General features: G+C 29.7%; 1 protein-coding gene across 1 annotated transcript; it reads left to right on the plus strand.

The window, feature by feature from the left end:
• Positions 1-365: 365 nt before the first annotated feature.
• LOC100162758 (uncharacterized protein) lies at positions 366-16,425 on the plus strand. The gene is given in 6 exon segments (NM_001246141.2): positions 366-1,043; positions 1,675-1,735; positions 6,229-6,300; positions 11,720-11,856; positions 14,496-14,613; positions 16,215-16,425. Coding segments are annotated over 6 exon segments (600 nt in total). The 5' UTR covers positions 366-931; the 3' UTR covers positions 16,315-16,425.
• The last annotated feature ends 30 nt before the right edge of the window (positions 16,426-16,455 follow it).

Genomic DNA, 16,455 nt, shown 5'->3' on the forward strand with positions numbered 1-16,455 from the left:
TTAGGTTTTTTCCACAGTGAAACGAGCGCGTAACGTCCGTACGCGTACGGCCGCGGCCCGTCGACGACGACGACGACGACGACAACGATCCTATTTACGATTTATATTTACTCTTCCCCGCCACGATTCGCCACCACACCGCTTCCGCTTCCATGGCGAACTTGTGTGTATATGTAGTGCGCGACGATTATATATATATATTATATTTTTTCTTTCATTTTTATTTTCGTACACACCGACTCGCGTACGCGCGCACGCCCGCCATAAGGTCAGCGCGACCGAAGGTGAGTCGGTTTGGCAGACAAATAATTATTGTTTGACTGTGCGCGCGTATATAATATTATGATATTATATACTCACGAGTGTTGTTGTGACTTTATGGTATCGTTATTATAATAATATTACCAATATACGAGCGATAATGTCGATAGAACGCATCGTTACGCACGTTAGCCTCCCGCGGCCGCACCAGTAGTAGTGGTCCTGTAGAGTCCCGCGAACTACACTGCAGCTGTTGCTATATGGTCGCATTCGGCACGACGAGACGTCTCATCGGCAAAGTTTTCGTCGGCGAATATTTTTTCCGATTATTCTTGGCCGAGATCCGGCGGTCGTCGTACGCAATACCGCCTGTATCGCTGTACACTACACGCGTAGCGTTATAATATTATTATACAGAGTCACTCGTGTCGTCGGCGTCGTCGTCGCTCGTTTCTGCCGCCAACCGACATGAACGCCATGTCCCTCGGGAGCTCAGCAGCTGTCGTCAAGTAGTCGCCAATATACGGCAGCACCGCGGGAAGAAGCTGCAACGTCGTCGGTGGCCCATAAAGTACATCGCGTCGAATTATTATAATATACCTTAAAATACAGTGAGTGTGTCGTGTGTTCGTGTGTGTGTGTGAGCGTACATGCACTCCTCGACGAAGGGATGTATTCTACGAGGCCGTCCGAGATGAACGAGTACAAATATTCGAAAACCGCGTCGATACTCGGCAAGCTCGTCCACGTAATAAGGATTTTCGGCGTGTTCACAGCTATCGGTAAGGCACAGGCCCGTAAGGCCCTGGTAAGGCACCGCATTGATTTGTTTCGTTGTACCTCTACCTACGTCTACCTGTATAGGCAGGCACCACAGCTCTGCAGTAAAGTGCACGTACTCTCGTATAAATACATGGTTAGGTCACTATTTCATTAAACAGCCATTTTATCGGTTAATTTATAGATGTTTTTGAACATTTTTTGTTTTTTTTATACAATTCAGTATCGTAATACAAGTACAACGCGAAGTTTTTGTATTTTTGAAAAATACCTATATAATGAAAACAATAAAAAAATGGTCAAATTATAATTTTTTTCAAGTTATGACCAGCAAATTGTGTAAAAAAAATAATAATATTATCAAAAACACTTAAATCTAGCGAGAAACAGACTTTTCAGCAATAAAATTATCGTTCCACTGTTTGTCGAGTTTACCTACCTGTTACGTCTACTTGTCTAAAATCTTCTAGCTACTATTTGCATCGTTATCAAACTTTCATACTTATACTTGTTTCATATAAATGTATGATATAGTGCAGTACTGTAATAGACGAAATAATATAGATATTTGATATTAAAATGCAATACAATTATGATACACTCATTATTATATTATATTTTATAATTTTTCAGTCATGTTTGGGGTAGGTGTCGACATCGCGATACATCACCACGAATTTGGACTTTACATCATGTAAGTTTATAACTGTGCCTATATATAGCTTATATACAATACACTTACACTCACAACCAGTGGTGTAGCCAAATGTAGGAGGTAAAGGGGACATGCCCCTCCTCATCGACTGTATTATTCCTAAATTATATTTAAATATTGTATAAGTTCACGTGAAAACTTATAAATTCCTAATTCTTTTGAGAATCGATAACATGTTATCTGATAAATGTATTTTTATTTATTTGTATGGTATCTGATAATTGACTATTGTCTAATGCAAATGAAAAAGGGTTCATACAAATAATTTGATATTTTTATATGGTAAAACTGCTCAAGTAGTTTTGCTTATTGCTTTTGAAGTTGTAACTGGTTTTTTCTTTCGCATTCAATTTAAGGAAAATTTCACAATGCCAAAGCTTGGCCAGATTAGAGCAAGAAGCTTAGAAGCTCTTTATAAAAATTCCAATAGTCAATAATTTAAGAAATATTTAAAGAACTAACTGTAATTGTTTCAAAAGTTAATATCAAAATAAAAAAACCGAACATGCGGAAGACAAACTAGTCATTCATATACAATTAATACAAGTGGCCTTGAAGAATATTTTTGATTTACTATAAAAAATCGTTATAACTTATAGTATTTATAATGTATATACATATTTAATATTTATTATTTTTCTTGTTAGTATTATTTTAAAGTTGCAAATTACATTTGATATTAGATTAAAAATATAATAACCCTTGGAGAACTAAGTCCTGTAAATTTTAGTGCGTATTGCAACGAAAAAATATTATATGAAGCAAAATAAATTAAACTGACCTTCCTATAAATGTCTTAATAAATCTTAAAACTGAACATATTATATGGTGAAACCAATGGAAAAATAATGTAACATATTATATACAAATCATTTTTACTACAATAAATGGCCTTATTAAAAATAAAACAAATATGAATAAATCTCAGAATCAGAAATTATTTGAGTTTTTGAGGAAAAGACGTCTTCGTCTATTACACTGGGCCAAATAATTATTAAATTTCAAAATGTTTGGACTCGTTATGTTATACTTAATTCAAAAAGCAATTTATTATTATACTATATTATTAAAAAATATGTTAAAAAGGAATAATTTTTTTACAGTTGAATGTTTTTAATTGAATGTTATTAATCCTTACTGACATTTTTCCGTTGTTGTTCGAACAACATAAATATTATTTTTGTTGTCGTTTAATGGTCTTCGTTTATATTTAGACAATTTTTCGAACAAGTATGTTGACTAATAGGACTTTCATAATATATTAAAAAAACCATCAATGCTGTACACAGAAGGTCATTTTGTGATAAATATATTAACGGTTTATTGTTTTTTTTTTTTATATTGACATTTAAAATGTGTTATATCTAGGTACTATAAAAAAAAATACAACTATTATACAACAAACGATGTTGTAGGAATATTACTACAGCAAATAACAGGGCATAGGCACAAATATTGGTATTAATAATAATTTAATAATAATAGGTATATAGTACCTTCTACACACTCAAACTGCGTCTATCCGCTGTCTATAGAACATTTTTCAATCACCGACGGGCAACTTCTTTCAAACGGCTTCTCCGTTAATGCATTTTACCTACATCGTTTGTCGTATGAGAGCATTGAGATGAAATAAGACTACGTGAATTTTAAAAAGTTACACGTTTACCGTTTACGTACCTATCATGTTATCATACACTAGATTTATGAGATTACGGAAACTGTATTATCTACTCCCTACACTATAGGTAGGTACTGCATAAACGAGTTATTAATCTCAGACGTTATTTTTATTTTAAATAGTAAATTATTGGAAAGCAACCATTTCTTGAGTATGACCTTTAAAAATCAACAACATTAATTATTAAACTAATAATAATTATAATATAATATAATTTGATTTATTTTATAAAACTAATAAGAAATAAGAATCGAGAACCCGTGACCTGATTATCTACCTAGGTTCTAGGTAAACTAATAGCTAATATTGTTTACGTTACCTATATACACACATTATTCTAAATTATTTTAATTTAGTTATATAACTATTTTAATAAAATCAAATATAATATAATCAAATCACATTAGGTATATTATTAATATACCTATTTGAATATTGCATATTGCTATGTGAACAATTTTTTATATATGACTATCCGAGTATCAAACATATTAAATTGTATAATATTGGTCGGTATGTATTTAATATAGTTGTAATTACTTGAAAACATCAATCAGATTATCAGAATCTATAACTCTATATTTCAATTTTATGAAATGATTATTAATTTCAAATATATACATAATATGTGTCTTGTTTCCTGAATATTTTAGTAAATAAATACATAGTAAAAATAATATTAATTCAAGTGATTTATGAAGAACAAAATCGTTTTATTTTATTTTTTGTAAAATGTCAGTTTTGGTTTGAATAATTACTCTTGAACACATCATAAAAAATATTATATTTCACATTTAGAACATAAACCATTTTATCTGATGTCGTCTTGCTCATGCAATTATATTATATAGGAAATAAATAACATTAATATTAGAATTGCAGATATCTAAATACATTTTAAGATAGTTTGAGTCATCGTTCGGTCTCTCACATCAATATGATATCGTCACATTTCATTATATTTAGGTATTATATACTATATATTGATGTATAGGGCCATTAATCCTCTTAAAGACAGAAACAGAACGGAATTTATATAGGTAGGTATATACGAAAAAATAGGTCAGTGCGATGGAGATGGGAAAAAAGTTAATGCGTTTTAAAACAAAAAAAGGGTGCTGTAGTGAAATATTTGTCATCCCCAAAAATTATAAAAAAAAGTAAAGTTGAATAATTAAAATATATTTTTATTTTTTACGTTTAGATTTATTATAATTAAATTACAAAGTACCTACCTATAGCAACCAATCTATTTAGTATATAATCAATGAAAAATTGTGACTTGTAGAAAATATATTTATCACTTATATTAAACCTATAGTCTATAGTTATAGTATATACCAATATAATACTAATGTTTTTTTTTTATTAAATACCTACCTGGTGTGTTTAAGGAGCTTGAGCATAGGTGGAAATCAATTAAAATTTCAGGAGGGGCTAACATTATTAATATTAATTTCGGACGCTTCGATCCTACAAAACTAAAAAAGGAGGAGGCTTGACGGACTTTTGGTGGGCTAAGCTTCAAGCTCCCCCCCCTGATTTCCGCCAATAAGCCTGAGCAAAATATGTTTTCAATGATTAGAACAATAATTTCGTTACAAATTTTTTTATATGGCTATTGGCTATTTATTGAATTCAAATAAGATTATAAGAAACATAATTTTGTGCATATATTATACAAACTTTGGTTATTTTAGTTTTAAAATTTAAATGTAGGTAGGTACGTATAATATTCTAAAAAAATAAATACATTTTAAGTACATATACCTACGTCAATTTATATATGTATTAAATCCGAGGTTAAATGCATAAGTATACCTACATAATATTATACAAAATATAACTAATAAATGTGATATTCATATTCGTATAGTCCAGTGGCGTATTTACGGGGGGGGGGGGGGGGGGTCCATGGTATATTTATTTAATAAAGAGTAATTGGGTGGTGTGGGAGGCTTTGCCCCCCCACGGCTCTGTTTTCTGAAAATTATCTGGACCCTCCCCATAACAAATTCCTAAATACGCCATTGGTATAGTCTTAAATAAATTGGTAATACATTATTATATAAAATACAAAATTAATTTAATGCGCATGCACCATCTTCAAGAATTGTTTTGTTATCAATAGACAATATTTTAAAGATTATTTTTAACCCGATATTTATCATACATAGGTATGCCAAAAGTAAATTTTTCTTTTAATGTCTGTATAATACCTATAGCATGTGTAGCCATGCTGTATGTGCCTATTGTATACAAAGTTTCTATATTTACCTATTTACAATTCAACACTTTAAAATGTTTAAATCATATTTTACTGTTCTTATATTATTAATAATTACACAACATGCAGCAATGCAGCATAGGTTATCAAAATAATATACAATGTAAGTTTTCAACATTTAGAGCATTTTTTTATTCCTAAAAGTTCATGGAAACTTGCATATTTCAATAGATTGAAATATAGAAAGGACACTACTTTTAGCGGTTTTCATAGTTACACATACCTATAAATATATATTCATATTTCACACTTTTATAATATTACTATTTTATAATGCAGATATATTTTGATACGTGGTAAAGACTACAGACTACATATAATATAGTATATTTATTATATGCAGTACGACGTTTCCGATTTTCTCGAATAGAAGTTTTATCAAGTTGCTATTTAAAATTTAGAATGTCGTAATCTTTTATAATACTTAATAGTAGTTTACTTAATTGATTTGAACAAGCTACCAAAAATTTAAATAATTACTCATTTTTTTCTTGTGTTTTTCAGGCTAATGTCATTGTTGGTGTTTTTTTTGGAAATTACTTGGGCTATCACGTTGTTCCTAAATGTATGCATAAAGTAAGTTATTACATTATTATGAAATAGATACGATATAATTTATTTTACCAACGTTCAATAATAAACCATTTTTTTCGACTAGATAAAGTTTAATATTAATCAAAAAATTGTTAAATTATTTGATTGAATATACATTAGTGCATTACTATAGTCATTATAAACATACGTATTAAGTAGGTATTTGGGTACATTTTACATAATAATGCCTACATTTCAGCTAAGATTTTTTCATGCGATAATCTATAATAATAAGTTATAATGTTAAAACACATTGATGGACAGGACATTAGATGGATTTGATTGCCAAAACGAGATAAGAATAAAAATAAAATATAGGATCGTATAAAAGCGCAAAATTCTCAAGTATGACGTAGGTACCGGGGTTTTTCATTCCGTAAAATATAGACGTATCATACAAAAGTTCCAAACGTATACTATCTTAATCAGTAGCTAAATATATTAAGTTTATATAATAATATATACAGTATGTCCCAAAAGTCCCGTATCACCCTTAGTATATCTCCGTGGAAAATAAATATATTTAAATGCCATTTTTTTTCCGTAATGAGTATGGAAATTCTGATTCAATAGCATAAGACCCAAAAATATAATCAAAGTATTTTCCTAATGCCGTATGCATAGTCAATTTATGTGTCACAGACCTAAGAAAATTTCATGTTAACTATGTCTTAAGTGACACCAAAACTGACTATGCATACGGCAACATAAGTTACATAACTATTATTCTTAGAAATTCAAAATAATAAATTAGCTCCAACTTGGTCGATTTTTATTAAATTAAAATTTCTTTTTTTTTGTAACTGTTTTAAAAAATAATATCAACAAAAGGCCATCTTGGAAATTTAAAAAATTAAATTGCCTAAAGAAAATTGTTGGTAAGTTTTGAATTTTTGAAGAAGAAAACCGAATCTTATGCAGTTATGCTATTCAATCAGAATTTCTATACTTATTACAGCAAAAAAAACTGTATTTAAATATATTGATTTTCCACGAAGATACTAAGGGTGATACGGCACTTTTGGGACACATTGTATATCTAACTTATAAGTTAATTTTAATTACTATTGTGTGTTGATATAGTACCTAATTCTTACAGCAGTATAGGTACCTAATTTATATCTATATTATAAAATAAAATATTAATACCCCTATAATTTTTGTTCATTGTATCATTGGCGCAAATGACTTGCGTATTTTTAATAACTTTGGCAGTTTGGTGCTATGTCATAGATATACCTAGCCCATCACAATATTATTACGAACGGTAATGATGAGTACTATGCGTAGGTAATATATTATGCGTTTAGATGTTCTTCAATGAATCGTTTACCCATGTGAAGGTCAATCGTTCAATCACGTAGTCTAAATCTCCAAATGGCTACAAGATTAATTTAGAAACATAAAATATAAAAATGTAGGTACCTACAATGACTAACGAAATTGGATACCAATAAATCGGTAAATCGCTCAATCACTAAAATAGTGAAGACCATCGATATATGTGGAGTGTGGACACGGTGTTTCGATAAAAAAAGTATTTTGAACTGTACCATTGTTTTTAGTTTACTTTTTCCATGCGGTGGCCGGTAGGTACCTACATAAATCAGTTTTGGGTACATTATACATTTATACCTATGGATATTAGACAGTATTATTATGTTATGCATAAAATGTTTAATAGTTTTAGAAGAACATGCAGCTTATCCTTTATTTGATGTTAAAAATGTCTAGAAAATAACTATTTTTATAAACCCATGTCTGACCTTTTTTTGTGGGAAAAAAGAAGTTTTAAAAGCACCGTATACTAAAACAATTTATGAATATAAGTTATTTTTATTGTGTCAGAACGTATCAAGAAGTAAGAACAGCAATCGAGTAATTTTTAAACAAAATACGATTTTTCGTAAATATAAATTTAAATAAAATGAAACATAATTTTAACATTATTAAACAATATATTATAAGATTTTAAATATATAGGTAGGTGCCTAATAAATATTTTGAAGGTTTAAAGTAAAAGCATGAAAGACAAAAAGATACACTAATATTTTATGTAAACTATACCTACGTCTATCCAGTAATAAATAAATATATATTTCATTAATTTTAAGGCAACTTCCGTCTAAACATCACAAGATAAAATCCGTTATTATACGATTTCCTTCGTTTACGATCGAGTAAAGATATACCATAATACTTTATACACACTAGTACACCACACACTATTGTATGACGTATAATCTAATATATATATATATTAGTGAATGGTGGCATTTTTATTTTTAATACATAAAAAATACATGAACAAAAAACTGAGATTTTATCATTTTACGCTATATTATAATATTGTATTGTTACTTATTGATCGGGTCGTAGACCGTATAGTGTCATCTAGGAAAATGAATCGAACACACAAATTACACAATCGAACAACGGAAACTAAATAATATGGAGTAATGTACCTACCTACTAATGTATAATATTGTAATAGGTAGCACCCAAGTGTATATACCACTTAACTATACCAGTTAAGAACTTGTATCGAGTAGGAAGGTATAGCCGTCTGTTTAGCTGCGGGCAAAATAGGTACATAATATCTATTAATTTATTATTATCCATATATTATCAGCTATTTCAGAGATTTATTTTTTTTATTATGGTCCGTGAAATCATAGTCCGGCGCAATATTGATATCAATTCACCTAGGTCATACAACTACACCGACAATATTATAATAACGTGTTATTAAAATAATATTTACTAATATGCTGTAGATACAGGAATGTTGCCGCATTGGTAATTGGTGTATTTTTAAAGTTTCTCAACTGTTGGTCTATAATATTATACTAAATAATATATTAATGCATAACAGCGAACAGGCACTAATAATTTATTCTTTACTCGTATAGTATGATTTCAGTCGGAACTTAAAATAATAACCGCTACCAGTTTTATAAGTAATCATAAACGGTGATTTAGTCCAATTCGTATGGGGGTGGAGTAATTTATTTTTAATAAAGCTTACATTTAAATGGGCAAACAAATTCGTACGAGAACCATAAATCATTATATACCTAAAATTACAATACCTATAAACATAGGTACCTACCTAGTGAATTAATGGCTACGTCGATGTAAATAATATTATAATCGAATATTAAATACTTTTGTTTTCTTTATAATCATCTCATCAATATTACCTGTGCAAAAAACAATAATAATTAACAAACCTATTATATAAATTACAGTTATTAATAATAATCAAACATATTATTTCCAAAACAGCAAAAAATCAAAAATGTGATGACCTTTTTAAATTCTATTGAAAGGAAGTAGTTTTTATAAAATACATTTTTTCATTTTCTTAGATGACACTACTGTTTACGACCCGATCAATATAAAAACTAATACCAAAGTTCAAAAATAGGCCAAAATAAAAACCAATTTTAAAATAATAATAGTAATACCAAATCGTTTTCATACTATAATTATATATTATTTAGGTAATTTTAATGCCCAGTAGGTAAATTATTTATATAATTAAATTATCAACAATTATATTTGTCAAACGTAAACATAATGTGGAGGGCTTGGGAATAATTTGAGGAGCCTAGCTAAATAATATTATGTTAATGCATAGAATATTTCCATCGAACGTCGTTCTACTGCGTTCGTTAGTCGTTACGCGGATGCCTGCCGCACCAATGCAATACAAAACAAATTTATTATTGACATTTGCAGAATTAAACCAAAACTCTTGTATTTTTATACGCTATCTAAGTTTGCAATATTTTTAATAGAAATTTCAAGTGCAGATGTTATCGAAATTGGATGTTTAAAGAAAAATAGCAATTGTAGTAAGTTATTTTGCTGTTACTAAAAAAAAAATATACCTACTATTCGAAGAAACTTGAAACTTTTTGTCACTACATGTGTATTGAGTATAGTGTATTACTGTATTATGTATATATGTTATATCTACGCAACTTGGGAGAAGGCAAAAACTCTTGAATCCTCCTCATCCAAGTATTTCCTAACTTAACCCCATAACTCATAACTTATGAGTCATAAGTATATAATACATTTTGTTAATACGTATTAATTCATATTTCTAACCCCCCGTAAACCAAATTTACGCCTATGGTATAAGGTATGTTTAACTATACGTCCCCCTATACAGAATGAAATGTTCAAAATATTTAGATAAATTGTATGGTTTTTATACGATGAACCTATTTATACCGTTCATAGGTACCTATCTATAACGTCGGTATTGACAGTTGAATATTGACTTATATTATAACTTACCTATAAGTCAGTAACAGCTATTAAGCTATATAGTAATATGATACATGATAATTGATAAATCATACTATAATAATAAGTTATTGTATAATATAATATAATTATTTATTTTTAGCTAAAATTAGTTCAACATAGTAAAAATAAATTACTAATCACTAATGGTATAATATAAATGTATAACACAACATCCTTAAAAATATTGGCTAACAGTCAATAGATAAGTATATTATTATGTAATAGTATAATATTATATAAATATATAATGTTTGTAATTATGTATTTTTATTGTATACCTATGTATTAATTATCATTTATATTTTAAAGGTGGGAATATTACTAGGTAGTAGGTATACTTATTAGTATAATATGCCTTGGGCACAAAATGTCATAATATAAATGTATAACACAACATCCTTAAAAATATTGGCTAACAGTCAATAGATAAGTATATTATTATGTAATAGTATAATATTATATAAATATATAATGTTTGTAATTATGTATTTTTATTGTATACCTATGTATTAATTATCATTTATATTTTAAAGGTGGGAATATTACTAGGTAGTAAGTATACTTATTAGTATAATATGCCTTGGGCACAAAATGTCCGAATCCAACCTTGGCGCTAGGTAATCGCTCCCTATAGTGGTTAAAACTCTTAACGTTAACATACCTACTACAGTGGCTTAACCAGGGGAGGGAGTGTTTTAGATGGTAAAATACACCCCCCCCCCTCTTGAGCTATTTTATGCAAAATATATTATTTACTATGTGCTTCAGATTTCTACGAAATATACTCGTATGTCACCATGTTTGATGTTGTTAATATTATGAAGATTGATGACTGCACAATGGAGAGCAGTACGTAAAATGCCCCCCCCCCAACAAAAAAAAAATTATATTTAAATATAAAATTTAATTAATTTCATAAAAAAACTAATCCTAACTAGGCGACTGCCTACATAGCTACCTATATAAGGACATAAGGTATAACATTATGCACCGTTCTACCTATGTAGCTATATATTGTGTAAATAAATAAACTTTTATGCAATATTTTATGACCATCATTTTTTTATGTATGTTATAGAAACGAATTCAGCCCGATATTCAACTTTTGGGAAATAGTGCTGTGGTTGAGGCTTTGGAAGAAATCATTGCTGTACACAGTTTTCTCGCTGGTGTTTTTTTTATGGCCACACGGTCTATGGCTTTCTAACATAGCAGGTACCGCTCTTCTATATGAATATATGATAATAATACATTATCATATATGTCCGGTTTCCGCCGATTTATACGTATCATATATTGTAGATATTGTTTTTTGTAATACAGAGATTCGACCGCTACAAAATTCCCTACAATCATCTCCCCAAGAAAAAAAAACTAAATAGTTTTTGATTTTTAAAAATAAAACACAATCTTGTTCATACTAAGAGTGCCCATATAATAATACGATTGAATAATAGGAAAAACGATTTAACAAAGAAAAAAATATGAATTATTAATTAAATTTCAACAACCAAATAATATGGCAATCATTATTATGTAACTCAAAAAGATTAATTATAAATTAATTAACGTTAAATGTAGATTGTAAAAATGTAGGTCTTCCTATAATGCTTATAAAATTATAGCTCGTTTCGAAATAAGGGTTCTAAATAAATGTATGAAATTAAGTTTTATTAGCAACAATTTTCTCAACTAACTAGACCACATAGGCACAACGCACAAATCTTAGGGGGGGGGCTATGGGGGCTTAGCCTATAGTTAGACCAATAAAATGTATATCAATAGATTCATCACGACCAGGAGAGTGTCTTAGGTTTCTTTTATCTCGAAATTAAACCCCTATAATATATTATATAATATAGAGTGGCTCAAGCCTCAGTCTGACGCCGGTGCATTTCTACTAATCCTTCGATGATCAAGTAATTTATAATAATATTATGCTTCACACTATTTGCCTCCCAATTCCCATATACAATTAAGAAGTGAATCTTAAACGTCATTATATACTATATCACATCACCACGTAAATAAATAAATGTATGCATACCTATACATAATAATATATATTATTCTTATGTTGTAATGTTATAAAAAATTAAATGTTCAGTAACATTATAATATTACATAATAATAATAACCATTCGTCTTATACGCAAGTACCCACCTAGTACCTAAATATATTTCTATTTTATTAGGTATAGGTACTAAACATCGAGGTTTTATTATAAGTCTAGAAAGAACTTCATATCTACCTGGCCACCTACTAAAATTATCTAAAATAATAAAAATGTTGAATCACTTAGGTATACATATTTTATAACCTACCCGTTGGGACTTTCGAGTCATAGACAATTATTATTTTCGTTTACGATAAACTCTAGTGAACGTCGGCACGGGAGGCAATAATTCGTATACAAATTATCGACCTTTTTGATTTCGACAGACAACTAATATGCGCCGAAACAAGTACTATGTAGTAAGTACTAGCACAGTACTACAATTATATTTATACCTAGTGATACACTGATACATGAATTTTGTCTTTCAAATACGAAAATTGGATTTTTTTTTCTTTATTTCTGGTAGTCATTGGTTACATGGAAGAAAACCCAAGTACCTACTTATTAATTAATTTGGCTGTCACGGGCAATGAAGTTCTCTTTTAAAAATGTCATTGTTTTTTGTTTATTACTCTCGAGTTTAAATTGGAACTTCCCTACTTTTTTCACGGGGTGGCTCCAGAATCATTAATTGTCCAATCGTTCAGCGGTTATTTTTTTAGAGCACCTACATTAGGTTTTAAGGAATAGTTTTATACACCCAATTACCGGCTCCAAAAAATTGAGCGATCAAGTAGGATTTCACCAGTGGCACTATTTGCCCGGTTTTTGCAGTGATTTTTTTTAAAAAACCTCCTACGGAACCACTCGCTCGACGTCTTGCCCGTGTTGTTTACATAATATTTTCGGGCCTCGCGGGCAGACAAACCTAGTACCTACCAACAATCTAAACCGAATTTCTCATAAATTTATTATACATTACTTAAGCCGAAACACGCCAAACGCTGTTGCCAATCCTCCGCAGGCGGATTGCCCATCTCGGTAGGATTTGTCTCTAACCCGATACAATCCACTTGACAATATTGATAAATTATTATGTCTCGTCGAGCGCCACAGGTATAATCTATAGTATTATGGTTCATTTTTTTCCCGTGCAAAGTCAGACGATACAGCTAGATATATAAAGGCTCTCTATACAGCTATACAGTTGTACGCATAGACGTATAATATAATATTAATAATAATATTATGGGTACGTCTATGGTTTTACATATTCTATAAAAAAAGTGTCGCCCTGGCCTCAAGCTCCCTCCCTCTAAATACGCCTCGGATTACAGATGTCTGTACAACTTTCTACAGCGTATAATATATTGAATGATAATGTAAATTATTATATAATATATAGGATTACCTATTACTATTCACAGGTGTGTCTCGCTGCTCGTGTCTCCGTCGACGACGACTCGTTTTTTCCCACTTTTTAATACGCATTTTTTTTTCAGTTTGCTGTGGTGATAATTTTTTTTTTACTACAACCTAATTTAACTAAAACTTGTTTTTAAAAATAGTTTAAAAAAAAACTAGCTTTGTCTGGCTCTCTCGTAAAGAAAACAAATACTCTGTATAATATGGTCTATCTTGGAGAGAAAAAAAAAGTTAAAAAAGTCATATTGACGGGGACACAAATACGAAACGGCCGGCAAACTATGTACCTATAACCTATTCCTTGTTTGAAATAAATTCTAATAAAATATGTATAATATACCTACAATTTGTGTAACGCTTTTCATACAGGTGCCCTGCTGTTGTGGCTATCATTTTTATACGTAGTCATCACGTTCAAAGACTTCGTGCAGAAACGTTCGGACTTTGTCATTGTGCCCAAAGGACAAGCGTCCACGTCGTACGACCAGTAAGTGAGATGGAAAATAATATATACCTATATAACGTACACTACACGCCATATGTGTGTGTGCTGTTGTATACGCCTTGTACACAATAATGGTTTTTTCTTTCGGGGATCCCGCCCCCCCCCCCCCATCTATCTGGGACGACTTCCGCTACCGAGCGCTGCAAAATATGAAAAACTTTACTCTAGTTTATATTATTATCATTATAATGCACTAGGTACCTATATACCTACTGCTGTCAACATATCACATCATATTATCCATTATAAAAGAAATTTCCCTCGAGTTTAGTTGTAAAAACACTTTTGATAGATACCTAAAGGTATATATATATATATAGAAGTAGATAGGTACCTAGGCAACTGTAGTTCTGTCTTCTATCACACGACAAAAAATCCGTATACCGCCATCGAATGTTGTGTGAAGTGTGCAGGTAGTATATTAATACAGTCGGCATGTCGGCAAAAAATACTCTACTCTGACGATTTAAATTTACTATGATTATAATATTCATTGGATTTTTCAATACACCTGCCTGTAACAGTAAATTTATCTATTTATCATTTAAAACCGTTTCGTGGTTGATAGTGTTGGACCTATATAAATATATATATATTAGTACAGTGAAGGTACCTACGCGACAAAATGTATTATTGTATGAGTATGAGTAATTTGTCTGGTGAAATGTCAGATTAAATATCTGCGGTCACTGCAAAAGGTGTCTAAAGTCAAATATCTGAAATGTTTATACAATATTCTGTGGTTGATAATTTTAAAGAAACAATAGGTATTTCAGTTTATCTATAGTAAAAAAAGTCCTTGTGAGGTTTTTAAATTAAAATTTTGAGCAGTGGAGGGGGTGCCTACACACTTATTTGAAATAAAATCCAAATAAATTTGAAGTATAATGGCACAGATCCATTTTTTTTTTTAGATATGTGTAACTTTTTAATAATCACTGATTTAAAAGGTATTTAGAAGTACAATATAAAATGAGACTCCAAGAACAAGATTATCATACCCCATGCTTCTTATTTATTCAATTTTTTACATCATTACATCACGACAATGTTAATAATAATTATGAACTATGATAGTTAATTTTTTATTTATATGGATATTAGTACTAAACTGTTACAATGGTACTTAATTAAAAACAAGGAATTGCAATTAAAATTAAATTAAAACTAATTAGGTATAAATACAATAATACAATAATATATAAAATGGTGTACATTAAACACAAAATATATATAATAGGATGTGCAATGCCCGTAGATTAGATTAAGTCATTCACTGTTAAATACAAAATTAGTTATGTACTCTTAATAATCATTCGTGCGGAATAGATTAAAGCCTTTGGTGTAAGAAGGAACAAAGTACAAAGAGGAATTATTATGCTCGGAAAATCTAAAATTAAGAGTTGGGGTGAAGTTTTGAACACACTAATCACTATTAACAGATTAGTCATGGAAGTAAAATATTGAAAGAGGTATAAATTATCCATATCCCTTTATTTAAAAAATAAATATATATCTTCACATTAATATCTCATATTTAATTATAATTTATAAGTTTATACCTAATCATTTAATTTGTTTAGGTACGACGACATAACTGATTTGCTCGGAGATTCTATTCATGTGTCGTTGTCCGCCGACAATCTATCGGAATTGGACCAGGATGGAATATTAGAACTATAATAATGTTGTTATGTACAAATATTTATGTTATTTTTAATAATATATTCTGTAAATACATTCTTATTTAATATTTATTAAATAAATAAAATATAATTTGTTTTGTTAACTATATTAAATTTGTTTGTATTTAAATCTTTTAAA

This window comes from Acyrthosiphon pisum, chromosome A2 (genome assembly GCF_005508785.2).
Source record: "Acyrthosiphon pisum isolate AL4f chromosome A2, pea_aphid_22Mar2018_4r6ur, whole genome shotgun sequence".
In the NCBI taxonomy this organism is placed as follows: Eukaryota; Metazoa; Arthropoda; class Insecta; order Hemiptera; family Aphididae; genus Acyrthosiphon; species Acyrthosiphon pisum.